This window comes from Microtus pennsylvanicus, chromosome 16 (genome assembly GCF_037038515.1).
Source record: "Microtus pennsylvanicus isolate mMicPen1 chromosome 16, mMicPen1.hap1, whole genome shotgun sequence".
Lineage (NCBI taxonomy): Eukaryota > Metazoa > Chordata > Mammalia > Rodentia > Cricetidae > Microtus > Microtus pennsylvanicus.
Window position 1 is genome coordinate 7,250,690 of NC_134594.1, and position 20,833 is coordinate 7,271,522.

General features: G+C 47.2%; 1 protein-coding gene and 1 pseudogene across 1 annotated transcript; one reads left to right on the plus strand and one right to left on the minus strand.

Annotated features, from left to right (window-relative positions):
• Positions 1-451: 451 nt before the first annotated feature.
• On the minus strand, positions 452-4,320 carry Gpr160 (G protein-coupled receptor 160). Its single transcript, XM_075950752.1, has 2 exons — positions 4,185-4,320; positions 452-1,874 (listed from the first exon to the last, which is right to left on the minus strand). The coding sequence occupies exon 2, from the start codon at positions 1,809-1,811 to the stop codon at positions 747-749; it is 1,065 nt and encodes a 354-aa protein (XP_075806867.1). The 5' UTR covers positions 1,812-1,874; positions 4,185-4,320; the 3' UTR covers positions 452-746.
• On the plus strand, positions 3,147-6,044 carry LOC142836633 (CDK5 regulatory subunit-associated protein 2 pseudogene; annotated as a pseudogene).
• Positions 6,045-20,833: the final 14,789 nt, after the last annotated feature.

A 20,833-nucleotide genomic window follows, 5' to 3' on the forward strand; every position in this document is an offset into this window, starting at 1 on the left:
ACATGAGTTCAGCTTATTCTGACTTACATTGCTTCTCTTTAGGGGTTGTTTTCCCAGAAGATTGGAAGTGATGAGGAGTTGTGCCCAGGAGGTTTGGGAATATGTGATTGCCACTTTTGGGGAAGGTGTCATTGGCATTTATACAATGTGTGGAGTTACCCTAAAAGACAGAATCATCTAGCCCTATTGGGAATATGTGATTGCCACTTTTGGGGAAGGTGTCATTGGCATTTATACAATGTGTGGAGTTACCCTAAAAGACAGAATCATCTAGCCCTAAATAAGAGTCTGAGGCTTTTTATAGTCTATGTTGCTAACATGATTATGATCTGGCAATTGGTATGTTATGGCAAGAGCCCCTATGGATCCCAGTTCCATAAGCTGAACAGCTGAAACTTTCCATGAATATTTATAATATCTTAGCTATATTTAAAACGAGCTAATATAAAAAAATAAATAAAAAATAAAATGAGCTAATATTTCCCTTAAAGTTTATTTATACCAAATAATTTTAAGTCTATTTTTTTCTCTAAAGTTGATAAAATATTTAAATTCAGATCTTAAAGTTGGCAGTGAAATCTCAAATTGGAGTAAACATCAAGCTGGCCACACGTTAATGTGTTTATTTTACTTTTGGATTAACATCAAATACTCACACTGTGTTGCTGAACAGGCATAGAAACTTTGTTGTGTCCTTAGCACTATTTAATATCCACTACAGAGAGGCTGTGCTGAGAAGTTCTAAGTTAGGGGCACACGAGCTTCAGTTCTGTGTCCGGAGCCACCAGGTCTGTCCGTGGTGCTTCTGGAGTTCCTCCCAGCACAGCAGCCTGTGAACAGATGATTATGGATACGGGCCTCTCCACTTGCTTAAGTCTATGGATTGGAACAAAACAGCATTTCCAGTTGACAAAAGGATCCAGAGGTAATGTGCTGTCCCTTAAATAAAGCTTTTGGCAGTTAAACCAAGAAATTGCAGCAATGAGAAAACTGTTGACAAAGTACAGCCAGGGCACATTCATTTCTACGTATGCTGGGATTTGAACTCTGAGTGAGAGGGTGAGGACCTGAAGTGCTACAAAGGGAAACCAGGTACCAAGAAAGCACACAATAAGCCTGGGCAAGAGCGCTTCTCTAGCGCTCACTCCAGAGTGGGATGGGAAGGGACAGTAGAGGATGGTCTTGTTCATATAGGATGCTATCCTAATAGCTTGTACCATGGCAACAACTTCCGGCCACGAAATCAGAAAAGCCACACATAAAACTACCAGCATAGACAGTGACAGCCAGTAACTCTGTGTACTGACATAGGAAGGGCATTGGTACAGAGAAGCGCGGTGTGTCTGCAGGCTTTGTGAGATGGCTGGCTCTCCTAGAACATACATAAAGACTGAAATCCAAGTTAAAATGACTGTCAAGAAATAAAATAACTTTCGCCACTTAGATGAGTGCTTGGTGGCTCCAGACAGAATCAAACAGTAATCTATACAAGCTAGTAAGCAAACCGGATAATGCAAAAAGCCATAAGTGAAGGAAATAATTTGTGTGAGCAGACAGATATGATACTGTGTAAACCTAATACCTAGAACTACAAAGTCCCTGAAGTAGAACAGAATGGAAAGGTTAACCCACAGCAGAAGATCAACAAATGCTAGTGAAAAGCAGAAGCACTCCATAAAGCCCCAGTGGGTGTCTTTCCTTTTCAGCCCTAGCATGAGGATATTCAATAACGTTTTCCCAAGGATGATGAGGAACAACAGACAGCTAGCATCTACGGGCTGCTTCGACTGGTGTGAAGGAAGAGCTGTCATTTTAATTCAAGGCGATCTGATGAAGACATAGGACAAGAAACAGCTTCACTTTGTTTTCTTTCCCTGCAAAAAGAAGAAAAACCTTGATGTTATCTCGGTGGTCTCTCTACTGTAAAACCTCACTTGCTTCTCCATCTCACAGACTCGTGACTTGTGAGTGAAGTGGCACTTCTAGTGACAAACAGATGCACAGACAGTGATCTCTCCTAACGCTATGAATAGAGATCACGATCAAACGTGGTCAGTTTTTGAGCTGTCTTTAAATATTACATAAAAGTGTGACTTCTCTATTATGTATAATTTTAACAACTTGCATTTACCTCAGTCAGAACATTAGAAGAAGCAGGCTCAGGGTAATCAGCTGCTCCAGACAAGCTCTCTTTTTGTCCTTTTGACAGTGAAATTTAGAGCTTATGTGTAGGGGCCATTCTGAGTAGGCATTTTCACATTTTTCCATCTAGATTTCTCTGAAGCTCAAAAATCACTAGGTTGAGAATATTGGGAGCCTATGAAAGAGCAGGAGTTCTCCTCAGGATACACTTGTTTAAATGTGGCAGCTGGGCAGAGAACGCAGGAAAGAGCAGGACTGGAGGAGGCATAGGTGCCCGAGAACAAAAATACAAGAGCAAAGGGTGGGAGCTGAAGCTTGAGTGTCAAATGCATGGACAAGTGGGAAAGCAGTCAGAGAGGAAGAATATTCCAGAAATGGCCTTTCAAGAAAAAGAGATTGGATAAAGTTTATTGTCTGGAATATACAAAACCTCTCCTGGAGTAATCTCCAGCACTCTACCCTCTCAAAACCCCAGACAGCAACATATATCTCAAACACACACACCAGCCAGAAAAACAGCGGAATCCTAACAACAAGTCTGAGGGATGTCAACAATTAGATGGGTTAACCCAACACATGGTAGGCATATCATTAAGATGTGCTGTATGCAGCCATTAAAATATCAAGAGGGCTGGGATGTAGCACAGTGGTAGGTAGTACATTTGCCTTGTATGTTCACAACCCTGGGTTTGATCCCTTCTACAAGAACAACATTAAAAAGCTTATTCAGATAGGAAGATTAATTCTAGTGAAAGCACTATTTCTATTCTTGCTGAAACTTCACACATTAAAGTAACGATAAATTTCTACAATATTTTAAGTGAAATATAAGGTGTAATATTACGCAACATAGAGGCATAGTGGCATGTGTGTTGAATGAATACAGACACCCAAAAGAGGAGGAGGAGGAGAAGGAGGAGGAGGAGGAGGAGGAGGACGAGGAGGAGGAGGAGGAGGAGGAGGAGGAGGAGGAGGAGGAGGAGGAGGAGGAGGCCTTGTGTGAGATGCAGGGCTATGAGCCACTCCCATTTCCTAGTACAATCAACAAGGATGCTGAGAAGACAGACTTGATGCTCCAATTAAAAGCTTCTGAGTTACTGGAAAGTGTGTATGACCTTCCTGCTTCCCCAGAGGTGGTAGCTCAGCTCCAGGTTCCGGTTCTAGAGCTGCAGGGGGAGCTGGAAGAGTGTGAACCATGCAATAAGAAACTCCATGACAAGCTAATTCTGGCAGAGGCAGTGATGGAGGGGGATGCACTACCCAGCTCTGCGTTGCTGAATGGGCCTGCAGCTGTTGTGAGAGCGGCCTACCAGGACAACCCAGGAGAGCAGGACCTGAAACCACACACTCTGCTTGGAAAGACAAGGAAGTGGACAGTGACCAATACACGAGCTTTGAGATGGGTTCTGAAATGTGTCCACCTGATGACCTTGCCCTATTACCAGCATGCAAAGAGAACACTGGAGACTTCTTAGGCCCAACCTCTGTAGCCACTTACTTGAATTCTAAGAGTCAACTCTCCATTAAAGACTGACCAGTCTGAGAACATCAATATCCCCAATGACACAGAAGACTTAAAACAGGAAACCCATGCCTTGCAAACTGAGCTGGATAGCTACCGGAACTTCATTGTCCAGTTACAGAAGCCGCTCAGTGCAGTGAGGCCATTATCACAGATTTTTGTGGGGCAGATGGGGCTCAAGATGGCTTGAACAAGCCTATGGGCCAAACAGATGAAGAGATGACAGTTTCAAGTTTGCATCAAGTACGGTATGTGAAGCATATGAAAATCCTCTGTCCACTAACCCCAGAGATGATTGACAGCGGGATGCCAGAGAGCCTCACTCAGCAGCTGGTGGAACAGAAGGAGCTACAGAAGGAGCAGAATTTTAACTTGAAACTTTTCAGTGAAATCCAAGACCTGGAGAACAAGTTCTGAGACCACTCCCCGTCAAGATAGGATTCACTGGTCCAGTCCCAAGCCAGGGAGCTCCCCTTTCAGCGGCAGCAGATTAAGGATAGCCATGACACCTGTCATTTACCGTCAACACATGAGCACCATGATCAAGGCATGCGAGGAGCTTCTGCAGGCCAGCGATGTGGATAGTTGAGTGGCTGAGGGCTTCCGGGAACAGCTAACACAGTGTGCTGAGCTGCCTGAGCAACTGGAAAAGCTGGTTCTCCATGGAGTGTTGGCCGGAGCAGAAACTGCAAGAAAGGTTACAAACTGAGGAAGACGACTTAACCCATCATCACCTCCTGCCTGACTCTCCTGGGCCTTCTGCCTCTCACACACTGTCGGATGGTGGGATGTGTGGGAAGTCCTTCCTGTCCCGAGACCAGAAGGCAGACAAGACTGGGAAGCTCCCGAGTATAAAGAGCCGTTTTCCTCAAGACTTACTAATGGAACACATACAGGATATTCGAACTTTGAGAAAGCGTTTGGATGAACCTATTAAAACAAATGAGAAGCTCCGGAAACAGTTGGAACGGCAGGGGTCTGAGACTGACCAAGGTTCCACAAATGTTTCTGCTTATCGCTCAGAGCTGCACAGCTCTCTGGCATCAGAGATACATTTCCTGAGGAAGCAGAACCAGGCCCTCCGTATGACGCTCGAGAAAGGGTCCAGAAATAAACAGAAAGGCAATGGGAAATGACTTGAGTCCCTGTCTAGGAAGGCTGCAGGTCTCAAGCACCTTCAGCTAGAGCACACCAGTGTGAAGGGGGAAAATGAGAGGTTGCAGAGAGACATCAGCGAGGAGGAGAGACACGCTCGGCAGCTGACCCAGGGGATCTGCAGCCGCCGCCAGGAGCTGAGCAGGTACATGAAGAAGTGAAGTCAAGGCAGCAGCTGCTCTCACAGAACGATAAGCTGCGCCAGCCCTCCAAGTGGAGCTGCAGGTGGATAAGAAGCTGGATGAGGAACATAGGAAGCTACAGAACGAGGCCCAAGGCGAGGCATCTAGAGAAGCCTGGAATGGGCCCGATTCTTTCAGCGACCTGCGTGGCCTCCTGACAGAGATGGGGGCTCTCCGTGAGCAGCTACAGAGGGGCATCCAGACTAACAACACCCTGGGGAGCAGCTGTCACAGGGAGTGAAGACACCCCAGGAAGGGGCCTCACTCTGGCTGTCAAGGCCCTGTCACCAAGTGGTCCCTTCAGCAGGACAAACATGATGTCAACAAACGTCCTGAGGCCAGCGATAATTCACTTGATCTATCTGAGTCCACCCGGGCAATGGCACCGAAACCAGCTTCCGGACGCCTCTGCTCTCTGGAACTGACGTGGACTCCCTCTCCTGTGACAGTAGCACGTCCATCATCCGTCCTCCTTGCATGCCCTGCCTGACTGCTGAACACCATGTGTGGGCAAGCAAGAGTGGCCACCATATGCTGGGCCTCACTGAGGACTATGATGCTCCCCCCCATAAGCAGATCAGCCGTGGCCAGAGAATGCTTGCCGAGATGGACATTCAAACTCAAGAGGTTCTGAGCCCCACAGGTCAAAAACTGGGGCCAACGATTCCACTCTCTGTACCTCTGAGCAAGTTTCTCTTCAGCATGAGCACAGCCAGGCTGATCCTGGAAGAAGCCTCAAGGTTGCTGACACTCTTCTAGAAGGTCTCAGTCCCCAAAGATGGCCAGTGTTCACTTCGCTGTGAGCAGATGGAAGAAAGGAAGGCAGAGATCGCCAAACTACACAGAAAGTTGTTTGAACGGGAAAAGAAGCTGCAGAACCAGCAAAACTTCTGCAGCAGAAAAAGCACCAGGAGAAAGTCATGTGTGATCAGTTGGTCATGACTCACCAAGTCCTTCAAAAGGCCAGTCGAAACCTGGAACAAAGGGCTAGGACTAGGACTGCCCATTCGGGAACATCCAGTTCCAGCAGTCTGGGCTCATGAGGACATCTTCCGGCTAATAAAGCTTGTGGTTCTGAGAAAAAAAAAGTAAGTATGGACTGTGTTCAAGAAAAGTGTATCATAAATCAACATACTTTATGAACATAATAACACAAACCTTTAAGAAAACACTCACATTGGAATCTACCAACACAAAGTCCTACAGAACCAGTGCCAAACAGTTTAGAACTAGTAACTCCCCATGTTAGCTGAGGGTAGGGAAAGCCTCAAGATCCACAGAGGAAATACAGAAAGCATTTCATAGAACCCAACAGGATACAAACTCACAAGCCACAGAAAGGAAGTTTCTCAACCAGACAGGCAAGATTAAGACACACCTACACCTCATGCTTAGTTCCCAGGGTAGCAGTTTCCCTCGAGATCATCCTATATCCACTCGCCATGCCTATTGAGTGTCTCACTAGGGACCCCCACCCACGCAATGTGCAGGAATAGGAACTCAAAGGAACACAGACTAAAAAGAAGGAAAGGGAGACATGGCCATGTACTTAGGGGATTTTATGGAACCAAAGTAAAGCTTGGCTAATTAACACAAATCATGATTATATTTATGTAATACTACAAAGCTGTACAAGAACAGGACAAATCAGAAAAACTTAAGGATACAACTGACAAAGCACAATATTCTGAAAACCAAAAATTATTATGGAAGAGAAGTCCTAAATCAGTGAAGAGAGACACATACTAGAAGACTCAGAAAGCTTATCTTGTGGAAACTGACTTATGATTTATCTAGAAAGATACATGTCCCAGGAGAATGAAAATGATTTGTATGAATGATTTTATGTAATGTTTTATCTAACAATTTATATAACTTACCTTTACTTGCTGTAAAGTACAGAAACAAAAACAGCATGGTATTAGCATAAGGACTTTCCCATAAGTCAGTGGCACAGAAAAGAATTAAAAAAACAGATCCAAAAAATTATGGTCAATTAATTTTCCAAGAAAGTGCAAGGTGATTTAATCTGTGAAAACAACGTCTTCCTTGAAGACTGGTTTTTTCTACACAGGCATGCGCACACACATACAGAGAAAATGAAGAAGAATGCCTTATTTGTGACATTGGAGGACACTAATCACCAAATCACTATTCTTAAATGAGAAAATACTGAGCGACATGTTTTTGCTGGATTTCCTGCACTACTGCGCCACCTGGAGACGGAACAGTGTAGACAAGCAACCGTCAAATAAAGGAAGGATAAAACCTGAAAAGGGTCATTTTGCAGCCCTAGATGTTCAAGATGGAGGCAAGTCACTCGTCAGAGGAGGAGATGAAAGAATCACTGTTACCTACAAAGCCAACCTGCCAAAGGACCTTCAAGTTCAACGGTAGTTTCTCATACAAAAAGAGAACAGGAAAGAAATCGCCCACTGGCAATCTATGAGACTTGTTTCATTGGTAAAATTCTAAAAGTTCAGTGACCAGTGGGAGGGGAGGTGGGGGATTCTCTGAAGAGCTGGGAGAAGAGGTCAGGTGGATGTTTGTGGGCCGGGCTGTTGCTGGGGATCATGTTGGTGTCTGGTCTGCGCACTGGAGCAACTGAGGTCTGTGGCAGGCGCTGATGCTGGAGGCCAGGTGGAGGTCTGTGGTTTGTGGAAGTTCATGATCCGTGTTCCAGCTGGCTGTAAAGGACAAGGAAGCTTCTCCTGCAGTGGTATTTCAATTACCATCTGGGCTCCACAGTCCCACAGTCAATGCCCTGATGGCCACTCAGGCCTAGAGGACCTTCTGGTGCCGTGGCCGCCAGGGCCATGATATACAGGTTTAAACTATGTATCTATCATTCTATTTGCCAGAAAAGACTTGGAAGTCAGATGGGTGTGTGTGTGTGGAAACCTGTTAGACCAGAGAAGCTGAGAAGCAACAAGCTGACCTTGCTTTTCGGCTGCAGACCTAGCAGAAGTTGTGTTTCTTCACTGGTCCTAAAACCAAAAGGAATCACCAAGCTCAAGTCCTTGTCCTTTCCTTCCTGTGCGTCTTCTCTATTCAAACTGCTGGTTTCTCAATTCCAGTCAGATAGTTGCTAGCTCCACCCCCATTCAAGGTAAACAATGAGATCAAAATTCCCTCAACAGGAGATCAGGGTGCATTATGTGAAATTCCCAAATAATCAATAAAAATTATGTTAATAAAAAACTATAATGCTACACTGTCACATGCTCAAGAGAATGGTTGTGTGGTGGTTTGAATAAGCACAGCACTCTAGACTGAGTGGTGGTGCATGCCTTTAATCCCAGCCCTGGGAAGACAGAGGCAGGAGAATCTCTGTGAGTTTGAGGCCAGCCTGGTCTACAGATTTGGTCCCAGGACAGCAGGCTGTTACACAGAGAAACCCTGTCTTGAAAAACAAAAACAAAGAATAGTCCCAGAGGCTCATATATTTGAATGTTTGGTCCCCACCTGGTGGAACTTTCTGGAAAGTGGTCTTGTTGGAGGAGGTGCATCACCAAGAGAGAACTCTGATGTTTCAAAAGCCCAAGCCATTCCCAGCTATCTCTTCTGCCTTGTCGTTGCAAGCTCTCTGCTAATACTCTAGAATCACGCCTGCCTGCCTGCCTGCCTGCCTGCCACCATGCTCCCACCATAATGGTCATAGACTCACCCTCTGAAACTGTAAGCCCTGGAATTAGACATTTCTCTCCCACTTGCCTGTTCCCAAATACCCAGAGGCCATTTCCCTGAATAACTCACTCAGAGGCATAATTTAAATTATAAATGCTCAGCTAATAGCTCAAGCTTATTACTAACTAGCTCTTACACTTTTTTTACACTCTGCCACATGGTAGTTTCTTTATTAGCATAGTGCATTCATCTCCTGCTCCCTCTGTGTCTGGTTGGCAACCCCTGACTCCTCACTTCTCCTTCCCAGCATTCTCTGTTTGGCTCTCCCATCTTACCTTATTCTATTCAGCTATTGGCCAATTTGTTTATTAAACCAATCACAGTGACAAATCTTTACAGGGCACAAAGGGATTATTATTCCACAGTAAAGCCTTATTAAATCCTTTCTTCTATAAGCTTGCCTTGGCTATGGTGTCTCAGCACAACAGAAAAGTAATGAAGGCAGGCTATAATAAATATGGCCAGCACTGGATGTTGCTGTGAAAGTGGAGAAATCAAATCCCTCACACGCTGTTGCTTGGAGTCTAGCACTGCACAGACACTTGGGAAAATAGTTTGTCAGATTCTTAAAAAGTTGAACATAAACTTGATCTGACAACTACACTCTTAAAAATTTACCAGAGAAAGCCGGGCGGTGGTGGCACACGCCTTTAATCCCAGCACTCGGGAGGTAGAGACAGGCAGATCTCTGTGAGTTCGAGGCCAGCCTGGTCTACAAGAGCTAGTTCCAGGACAGGAACCAAAAGCTAAGGAGAAACCCTGTCTCGAAAAATCAAAAAAAAAATTCACCTGAGACATAAAAATGAAATCTATACAAATACATATACACAACAACATGTTCCCAGAAGCATTTGTAATAACCAAAACTATATAAATAACCAAAACCAAATTAAGTGAAACAATTAAAATGCCTATCAGTTCATAGATAAGAAATGATGTTGTTTCATAAAAGCAAATCCTTTAACAATACAAAAGAATAGCCTACTACTACTACTGATATATTCTACAACACAGATTAATCTCAAAAATGGAAGTTAAGAAGTCAAACTCTGGGGAGCTGTCTCCTCTACTAAAGCACTTGTGTGTCATCATGAGGGCCTGAGTTCAGCCCCAGCATCCACACAAAGCCAGGCCTGGTGATGTATGTTTGTGATCCAGCTAGACAGGCGCAGACAGGGGGAATCCCTAGGCCAGTGAAAGAACATGTCTCAGAAAAGACTCCTGAGAAATACACGAGGTTGTCCTCTGGCCTCCATGAGCACCCACACCCGTACACACTTCCCCATCAAAAGTCAAGTCCCCAAAACCATGTACTAAGATTCCATTTAGATAACATACCTTAGTATTTATGAGACAAAACAGATTGCTGGCTGCTCAGGGCCAGCAGAGGGCAGGATCGACATGAAGGTTTGGGGACAACAGGAATTTCTAAACTGCACTTGGTGACAACAGCTCAAATCTTGAAAAACATAGACTTAAGAACTTCCAAGTGGCTTCAGTAAGACGGTGTTAAAGATTTCTACAAGAATGTTTACAGCAGCTTTATCTATGACAGCTCAGTGGCATCTCAGAGGGCCGCAGAAGATACATGGAAAAATTATGATTTATTTAAGGAACAAAATATTAATTGTTAATAAAAACTACTTAAGAGGGGCTGGAGAGATGCTCAGAAGTTAAGAGCACTGGTTGCTCTTCCAGAGGTCCTGAGTTCAATTCCCAGCAATTGCACTGTGGTTCACATCTATCTATGCTCAGTTGGTAAGAACCAAGAACAACTGCTGACCAACCATGAAGATCTGAGTTCAAATCCTCAGCAACCATGTAAAAGGCTGGGTAAGGCTGTTACACCTGTAACTCAGAACTATGGGAGATTTGTGTGGGTTTACTGGCACTAATCTATCTCCAGGTTCAGTAAGAGACCCTGTCTCAAGGGAGTAAGGCAAAAAGTGGTACCCCAGGAGTTCTCAGCCTTCCTAATGCTGCAACCCTTTAATCCTCATGCTCTGGTGACCCCAAGCATAAAATTATTTTCGTTGTTACTTCATAAGTGTAATTTTGCTACTGTTTATGAATTTTAATGTAAATATTTGTGTTTTCTGATGGTCTTAGGTGACCCCGGTCAAAAGGTCATTCAACCCCCAAAAGAGTCACGACCTACAGATTGAGAGCCGCTATGACAGAGAAACCATATGCATCCAACACACTCACTCTTAAACATACAGTCACAGAGATGAATCTCAAAAACAACACGCTCTGGCCGGCCTGCCTGCCTGCCTGCCTCCCTCCCTCCCTGCCTCCCCCCCCTCGCTTTCTGTGTGTACACAAGTTCAAACTCTAATTGAATCACATTTATGACAGTTGACTTTTTCTTTATCAAAAAAAAAAATCTTAGGACACCTTCCAGAATAAAGTTTACATACTATGAGCACCTGGTGTTCTGAAACCTAATAGTGTCAGACTTAAGAAGCAAACCCAAGCCTGGTCACAGTCACATTCTACAGACTTGTCACTTCACACCAGCAGTTACTACAGGTAGACTTCACGCCTGCACCCTGGGACACTGGGAGGAAAGTCTGAACTGTGCACACAGCACACATACCAGAGAAGAGGCCACTTCCCAGCCAGTGGTATCTGTGACCACGCAGGACTCGGCCAGGAAAGAACCCTGCCACCACAGGCAACTGCCCATCCCTCTGTCACTTACGTTCCCTTCTCCATTCACCCTGAATGACCTCAGCGTCTGCTCTGAGCCAGTCCTGGAGGCACGACAAAAATGGAGCCATAAGCTCTGCTCCCCCACTGTCTGTAGACCACTCCCACAGACCTAGGCTAGCATGGGGCACTTTGCACACTCCGGGAGGACATAAAGAATATTTATAGCAACCGTACCTTCGGTCCAATAGCAGCATTCTAAGAATTAACTAAAAGGAAGTGGGGAGGGAACCACCAGACCAGCTCATTCTGGTGTATTTCCAACAGCCATAAAATGCCCTCCCTGCTGAGAATCAAAACAACCTGCTAACAATGGGAATCAGTCAAACGAACTATGCCACAGTCAGCAGAGAGACTGTTTCCTGAAGCCATGAGATACAACGCTCTGGAGAAAGAGAACAAACAGGAAAAGACCGTCACTAACAGTGTCCAGAGATGGAAGACTAAGCCACACACAGCAGGCCTTTCAGAGGCACGCTTGACAGAATTCCCCCATCCTCAGGAAGGGGAAAAGACGGCACAGTTAAGAGAAGGATCTTGGTTCAATGTATGTTGAAGTTGGCCTAAGAGTCCGCATTCTATCAAGTTCCCAGATAAAGTGGGTGCCCCTGTCACTAACCTAAGATGGCCATCTCCAGGTGAACACAGGAGAACACCGGCACAATTTACTTTTTATACCATCTTACCTAGTCCGTAAGGTAAAGTACATTTGTAATTCTGCAGAACGTTTGAATACATAACTATTTTTATGGCAACTGTCTTAGTTAGGGTTACTATTGTTGTAAAGGGACACCGAGACCATGGCACCTCTTATAAAGGAGATCATTTAATTGGAACTAGCTTACAGTTCAGAGGTTTGGTCCGTTATTGTCATGGTGGAAAGCAAGGCAACACACAGGCAGAGAAGGTGCTGGAGAAGTAGCTGAGAGTTCTACCTCTTGATCTGTAGGCAACAGGAAGTGAACTGGGTGGCACAGTGGGAGAAGCCTGAGCATGTGAGACCTCAAAGTCCACCCCTACAGTGACACAATTCTTCCAACAAGGCCACACCTCCTAAGAGTGCCACTCCCTATTGGCCAAGCATTCAAACACATGAGTCTATTGGGGCCATTCCTATTCAAACCACCACGACAACCATCTTGAATACTCTGAAATGGGATCAAAGGTTTATTATGGTCAATACAGAATAACTTAAAATAAAAATGAGCAATGGCATAAATAATTAAATTTTATTTTATTATTATTATTTTAGCTCTGGGGTTCACACCCAAGGCTTTGCACATGTTAAATGCTCTGCTACGATGCTGTAGCCCCGGCCCTCTAATTTTTAAGAGAATGGATGAAAACCGCCGAAAGGCCACGAGGCTGCTAATATTTACAAAGCATGGAAAAACAAAATGGTAAACTTTAGTCATGGCATGACAACTGGGTTAAAATGCCAACATTGTTTGTTAAATGTACTAAGTTTTGGGGGAAAGCTGGATTACATCTGTGATCCTAGCACTCAGGAGGTTGATACAGAAACATCACCTTGTGCCTGAGGCCCACATGGGCTACAGCATGAATCTATCTTAAACAAAGAAGGAAATATACCAAAATGTTGGTATCTTTGGATCCTTGGGAGGGGGTAAGGTATGTGTATTAGTCACTTTGTTGCTGTGAGAAAGAGCAGGAAAAACCATCATCTTGGTCCAGTGAGATGGCCTAGTGTGTAAGGCGCTTCCTCACAAGTCTGATGACCTGAGTTCAAACCCCAGAACTGACTCTCTGAAGTAGTGCTCTGCCCTCTGCATATGTTCCATGGCACATGTATGCTGGCATTCATACACTTACACCCTACACACTCCACCACCACCACCACCACCAATCTTTTAAGAAAATCATCTTACCGAAGGAAGCATTTATTTTGTTTGGCTCATGGTTTGGGTTCAGTCTATAGTCAGCTGGCTCTACCGCTCCCATGTAGGCAGAAACCTCTTGGTGGAAGGGCCTAGCAGAGGGAGGCTGCCCACTTTGTGACAGACGTAAGGAAAGAGAGAGGAGAGATAACTAGTAGCCATGGGCTTCTGTCTTCTTCAGTTTTTGTTCCACCTGGACCAAACCCACCCTCAGTTGCTGTCCCCTCTGGAAACACCATCACAGTCACACCAGGGACAAGCTTGAGGACTCTCCTAGGCATCTCTTAAGCTGTCACTGGAGTGGTTACTCTTCACACAGGGGTTAAAGGTCCATTTCAGCGTGTTTACTAAAGGTGGAAGGACAGAGGCTACCATGGTCCCCATATAAGGATGACACAGAAATCTGTAAGCATTTCACTTAAAAAATATTCAATTCCTTTTAAACTTTGTAGAACAGGAAAGAACGAGGGCAGGGTTAGGATTGGGAGGTGAGGATGTCCCTGGAAAATGGCAGGGCCAGGGGACAGAACGGAAACTATTCAAGGCTTGGGAAGGCAGGACCAGGCTAGCTTACTCCCCAGAAGCAGACACTTCTCATGGACGCCTTAAAGGTGTAAGCAATGGACAGGCACACCCCTATCTCTGATAAAGAAGATAACACCCAGTCTGATGCCCACTTCCAGGCTACTTCTCCCCAGAACCTCAGTTCATGTCCCTCTTTCCTTCCAGGCAGCACCCTGTAAGGGGATAGAAGGTGCTTAATACTCCAAGTGGGACTATTAGTTAATAATACAATACTTTTCCAAGTTCAAAAGTAAACTGTACTCTGCTCTGGAGCTTCCATTACAAACTGCGTAAGAACTTCTAGACACAAACTGCACAAAGCCTGGCTGTCCGATCAACTCCAGTGTTGTGTGGAGGGCGGAATGTTGCAAGTCCATAACCTAATTCCAATGATCCTGGGCTAGCTTTAACCCCAAACAGTCATTCCTCGGCTACCTCTGTGTCTGGCCTTGGACTGTACGAGCAGACCCGTAGTCTCCAGCAATCGAAGGGCTGAGGGCGGTGGTAGCGTCTGAGGCCCACGGCAGAGCTGCCCCACTTTGCTATAAGCCTCCTATCTGATGCAGCCACTAAGTATTTGAAAAGAATCGTGATTTGTGGCTTCTTCATGCTGTGCCTCTAGAGACTTCATGAGGCTGCTTTCACACTGAAACACAGAATCTGCTCCCAGACTGTGGTCACTCACAGCTCACTGCGCGCTCTCATTCCCTTTCAGAAGCAAGTTGGATGGCGCTCTTCACTGTGCCCAAAGCAGGATCTCAAAAATGGTTCTTGGCCCTCATGCCATCTGTGAGGTACGCATATCCCCAGCTGGTACACGAGTCGGCACAAATACAACTCTACCCCAGACCCCTGCCCGCTCTTTCTCTTTATTGCCTGCCTGCTCTTCACATTGGGGGGGGGGGGCATTGGTGCTCTCATGAACACAGAGGGCGGGTTTCCATATGGTCACAGTCAGAGGGGATTTTCCCAAATAACAGAGCATAAGACCAGGACACGGGTGCAAATTGCACCCGTTTCAAAGCTGCCGGTGCAGGAAGCACACAACACCACTTGTCATGGGGCAGCCCACAGCCCCTTCTACAAAGACAGGCTAGAGCTGGAGAGCACCTGTAACTTTCTGTCTTCCTTCTAGCATTACCGGGTAGAGAACGTGTCCACAGAGTAAATAAGCCACACGGGCTCAGTCAACAACAGGGAACCCCACTGCCAAGAACAACAGGGAACACCTTACCCCCATGACCTTCTACCATGCAGGCGCTAACAGAGCCTCATCTCCAAGGAGGACATTGCTGCTAACTGTTTTAGACAAGAGGTATGACAAGAAGAGGCTAAACACAGGAGGACCTGTAATACACGAGGGGATGGAAACCGCAGACCCCAGTCCCCCACACACCCCAGTCCCTCATTCCAGACTGTTTTCTCTTGCTTTGTTCTCAAGCCAACAGTCAGGCAGCCCTCTTTCACTTGGCCAAGGAGATCCTGACAGAGCACAGAGTCAAACCTGAATCCCAGAGACCCCAGAAGGTCAACCACCAGCCCGCTGACCTGCCATTTACAAAACCTGTGAGTTTATAAGACGGGCTTATGTATGTGGGCCTAAGCAGGAACTCCATCTGCAGCCCTACGGTAAGCTGCTTCCTTATCCAGACGACATTCCTGCAGTGAGTCTGTTGACAAAGACCTCAAGACAGTACCTTTCCCGAAACCATTCCATTTCTGTGCGTGCCCAGGCCTGTGGAACACAAAGGCTCTGGGGAAGGAAACCATATTCTGAAGAGAACTTGAGCTGTGATGAAACTGCAGACACAGCAGAGACGAGAACACCGACCCCATGACCATAACAGAAAGTTTCAAATTGAGGAAATCCAGCCACCTGAGACTTGACTTGCGGAAGCATCTGGGAGGCCGGACTGTGGGCCAGTGCCTCAGTTCCTCATCCAAGCCAAGCTTTCTGAGAAGCCATATAGAAGTGAACTTCTAAGCAGCATATAGAAGTGAACTTGCAGTTGACCGGAGTCAGGTGGGCAGAGCAGAAACGGGGAGGGGCAAATCCTGGCAGCCTTTCAGCATGCCTGGGATCCAGCTCAGGTTAATTCCAGAACTCAGCCTCAGGACCACTTTGCTCCCAGCATCAGGCTGGAGTTCCCAGGGTGCACTAGCCCTACCTTCCGACTTCCAAGGAGCTTGTGGCATACTATTATGGGCACTGCTTCCCCACCCTGAGGCCCCCAACACCAACTGTACCTGAGCACAGCTAGAGCGTCATGTAAACCAGTGAAGCGGACGAGCGTGAGGATGGTGATTGCTCTCCGTAGGGCTCTCGGTGGGATAAACACCATGGCCAAGGCAACATGGGGCAGAAAGGGCTGACTCCAGCTCACTGCCTGCAGGCCATCATCCAGGGACGTCAGGTGGAGCTGAAGCAGAGGCCATGGGGGACTGCTGCTTTCCAGCTTACTCCCCACAGCTTGCTCAGTTTGCTTTCTTCTATATCTCAGGGCCACCAGACTGGAGCTGGCATGACCCACAGTAAGCTGGGCCTTCCCACATCAATCTAAAGGTTAAAAAGTGCACCGTAGGCTTCCCTGCAGCCCAACTTGGGGAGAGGCACTTTCTCAATTAAGGTTTCTTCTTCCCGAAAGACTTGAGCTTCTGACAAGTTGACATAAAGCCAGCCAGCACAGCAACCGAACTTGCGTTCTCCCGACACAGGCACATGCGATATTAAACACAAGCCTTCTCCCATTCTCAAAGGTCAAGAGCCTCTGCACTTACCTTTGGTTGGCCCTTTAGGTTTTTCTGTTGTTTTTGTTTTTTGTTTTCCCCTGGTACTGGAGGGCTGGAGAGATGGCTGGGTGGCTAAGGTACTTGCTGAGTGAGACTCAGTACTGGGGTTTGAGTCTCCAGAACCCAAGTAAACAATGGGTGGCGTGGCAGCCAGCCTGCAATCCCAGCTTTAGAAGGTGGAGACGGGATCGCTGGAGCAAACCAGCCACACTGGGAGTTCTGGGTGAATAAATAAAGTGCAAGAATGACTGAGGATCAATGCCGACGTCATCCTAAGGCCCCCACATGCATGCAAACATATGTACCAGCATGCCATTCCACATGCGTGTCCCTCATATGTAAACATGCACCAGAGCCTGGAGGATGCTGGCAAGGGCTCTACCATGGCCTATGGCCCCAGCCCCTGGGTGTGTCTGTTTGAGAAAGGATTTTGCTAAGTTGTCAAGGCTGGCCTTGAACTTGTTTATGAGTCTGCCTCAGTAACCAGAGCAACAGGAACTACAGGCACGCGCTCCACTATACCCAACCAATTCTGTCCTGATATTAAACTGGGGGACACCAGTTTTGATAGCCTGGCAACAAACAAGTTACTGGGTTCGACTCTGTGCCACGGCCTCCGCCATCGGCTCACCACTCCCAAATCTATGCTCCCTGCCCACATGCCTGATACACTTACTGAAATAGGAAGAAACTCGAGGACGGCAAACACTTTGGAGGATAGTGGAGACCTGCGGGAACAAGAACCCAGCGGCTTTCACTACAGAGGTACCAGTTTAGTATCCCTTGAACATGTCTTAGAAGAACAGATCATGTAAAAAAAAAAGTAATTTTCTTTTCTTTTTTAAACATCTATTTTGTGTGTGCATGTGCACACATGTGCATACTCAAGCACGTGTCATGGCATGTGTGTGGAGGTCAGAGGACAACATGCAAAAGCAAGCTCTCTTCTACCATGTGATTTCTAGGGGCTGAAGTCAGGTTGTTGGGCTTGGGAACTCAGATGGACGCTCTGAGCCATCTCTTGGGTCCAGATCTGATGTTCCATGCAGGTTCAGTTTTCTTTTTAACTCATCTGGCTGGCCATGACTTGGGTCCCCAGTGTGTCAGCACGGAGGGTGCTGGGAGAGTCTGCACTATCAGGGTAGGATGCACAGCTGGTGTATGTCACCACGGAGGGTGCTGGGAGAGTCTGCACTATCAGGGTAGCACCTAGATGATGCACAGCTGGTGTATGTCACCACGGAGGGTGCTGGGAGAGTCTGCACTATCAGGGTAGCACCTAGATGATGCACAGCTGGTGTGTGTCACCACGGAGGGTGCTGGGAGAGTCTGCACTATCAGGGTAGCACCTAGATGATGCACAGCTGGTGTGTGTCACCACGGAGGGTGCTGGGAGAGTCTGCACTATCAGGGTAGCACCTAGATGATGCACAGCTGGTGTATGTCACCACGGAGGGTGCTGGGAGAGTCTGCACTATCAGGGTAGCACCTAGATGATGCACAGCTGGTGTGTGTCACCACGGAGGGTGCTGGGAGAGTCTGCACTATCAGGGTAGCACCTAGATGATGCACAGCTGGTGTGTGTCACCACGGAGGGTGCTGGGAGAGTCTGCACTATCAGGGTAGCACCTAGATGATGCACAGCTGGTGTATGTCACCACGGAGGGTGCTGGGAGAGTCTGCACTATCAGGGTAGCACCTAGATGATGCACAGCTGGTGTGTGTCACCATGGAGGGTGCTGGGAGAGTCTGCACTATCAGGGTAGCACCTAGATGATGCACAGCTGTGTGTGTCAGCACAGAGGGTGCTGGGAGAGTCTGCACTATCAGGGTAGCACCTAGATGATGCACAGCTGGTGTGTGTCACCACGGAGGGTGCTGGGAGAGTCTGCACTATCAGGGTAGCACCTAGATGATGCACAGCTGTGTGTGTCACCACGGAGGGTGCTGGGAGAGTCTGCACTATCAGGGTAGCACCTAGATGATGCACAGCTGTGAGTGTCACCATGGAGGGTGCTGGGAGAGTCTGCACTATCAGGGTAGCACCTAGATGATGCACAGCTGATGTCACCACGGAGGGTGCTGGGAGAGTCTGCACTATCAGGGTAGCACCTAGATGATGCACAGCTGGTGTATGTCACCACGGAGGGTGCTGGGAGAGTCTGCACTATCAGGGTAGCACCTAGATGATGCACAGCTGGTGTATGTCACCACGGAGGGTGCTGGGAGAGTCTGCACTATCAGGGTAGCACCTAGATGATGCACAGCTGTGTGTGTCACCACGGAGGGTGCTGGGAGAGTCTGCACTATCAGGGTAGCACCTAGATGATGCACAGCTGTGAGTGTCACCATGGAGGGTGCTGGGAGAGTCTGCACTATCAGGGTAGCACCTAGATGATGCACAGCTGTGTATGTCACCATGGAGGGTGCTGGGAGAGTCTGCACTATCAGGGTAGCACCTAGATGATGCACAGCTGGTGTATGTCACCACGGAGGGTGCTGGGAGAGTCTGCACTATCAGGGTAGCACCTAGATGATGCACAGCTGGTGCACAGCAGAGATCCTAGAGAATGTGTGGCACTGCAGAGAGGCTGGGAACAATGCAGCGCTCACTTCTCACAGCGAGGGCTCGGTGGAGGCTGCTGCACCAGGCAGTGAGATTCTACTTTTGGTAAAGGCGCCGAGGCTTGCAGAGTACCTGGAGGAAAGTCTAGCGCTGTGCTTCCTTCGCTTTGGTTCAGACACCTACACGCATGCCACCCACTCCGGGAGTAGCTATCTATCTAGCCGTAGCACCATTAATAAAAACCCAGAGACAGGAACTGGGGTTCAACCTGAAGGTCAGAAAAGCAAAACAGCCAGTCACTGACTCTTACCTTGACTTCAGTCTGAAATGGTGATCCTGCCTCCAGGAATCTCAGAATGAGACTGAGAGCTGTCTTCTCCCATCTTATATTCCTCTCTAGGGCTGGGATTAAAGGCGTGCACAACTTCTGCCAGGTTTCTATGGCAAACTAGTGTGTCTAATTGGATTAAAGGTGTGTGCCACCACTGCTTGGTCATAAGGCTGACCAGTGGGGCTGTTTTACTCTCTGATCTTCAGGCAAACTTTATTTATTAAAATACAAATGAAACATCAATACACCCAACCTCGCTCATTCCCTGAAGGCATCCAGGGTCAGGGAACCCTCACAGGACAGATTACCCTCAAGATAAAGGCAACATCTCTTTTGGGTGAGGCCCCCCTGAGAGCAGAAGTAATCACCCTGTAGGAACCAGACTGCTCCCTAAAGTGCCGAGAGAGGTAACAACTTCCTTAGACCACCTTGCAGAACCAGAACTGAGACACTGGCCAAGCAGACACCCTTGATCATGTAAGACTTTAAGACAATCCTGAAGCCATTTTTGACAATTCTGAATCCTCTCAGCCTCTGTGCCATAGTGCTTCCCCTCCTCCCCTGGGAACCAAAGACCTAACAGCTACACTCGCACGTACTCAGTTCCTGAACAATTACCCATATACGTATGCTTTATTTCGGTCCCCTGGGAAACGGGGTCAAAATGACCTCTTACCTCATCTGATCTGGCAACAGCACTCCAGTCAATTATTGGTAATAGCCCTTTCGAATAAGCCAATCAGAATAGTCAAAGAACAACCCCCCTTGCTTCTGTGGCCCCTTTAAAAGTAGACTGTACCAGCTATTCGAGGTCCCTCGGCTTCCCGAATGCTGGGGGACCCTGTCACGACAGAATTAATAAAATCCTCATGCTTTTGCATCGGCTGTGGTGTGTGAGATGGTCTCTGGGGGCGACTCCTCCTCGGTGTTTGGACGCTCGAGTCCGACAATCAGAGCTGCTTAATCATGCACACATACCTCCCGCCCGCCCGCCCGTCTCAATTCCTTCTCCACTCCATTTAATGTTTCCCTGAAGATGAGCTCAGGCCTCTGCTCTAAAGCTGCAGTCATGCTGCCAGTCACAGGCCATCAAGCTAACTACTAAGTCTTCTGAGCATGATTCCCTTCCGAAAACGGGCTGTGATGTGACACCCAGTGTAAGGCGGATCTGTGAGAATCGAATGCGTTTGTCAAGAGGACCGGTGGGGCAGATTGGCGGGTGAAGCTTGGGGATGTGAGTTCCGGTCCCCAGAATCCCTGTGAAAAAGCCAGGCGTGGCGGGGT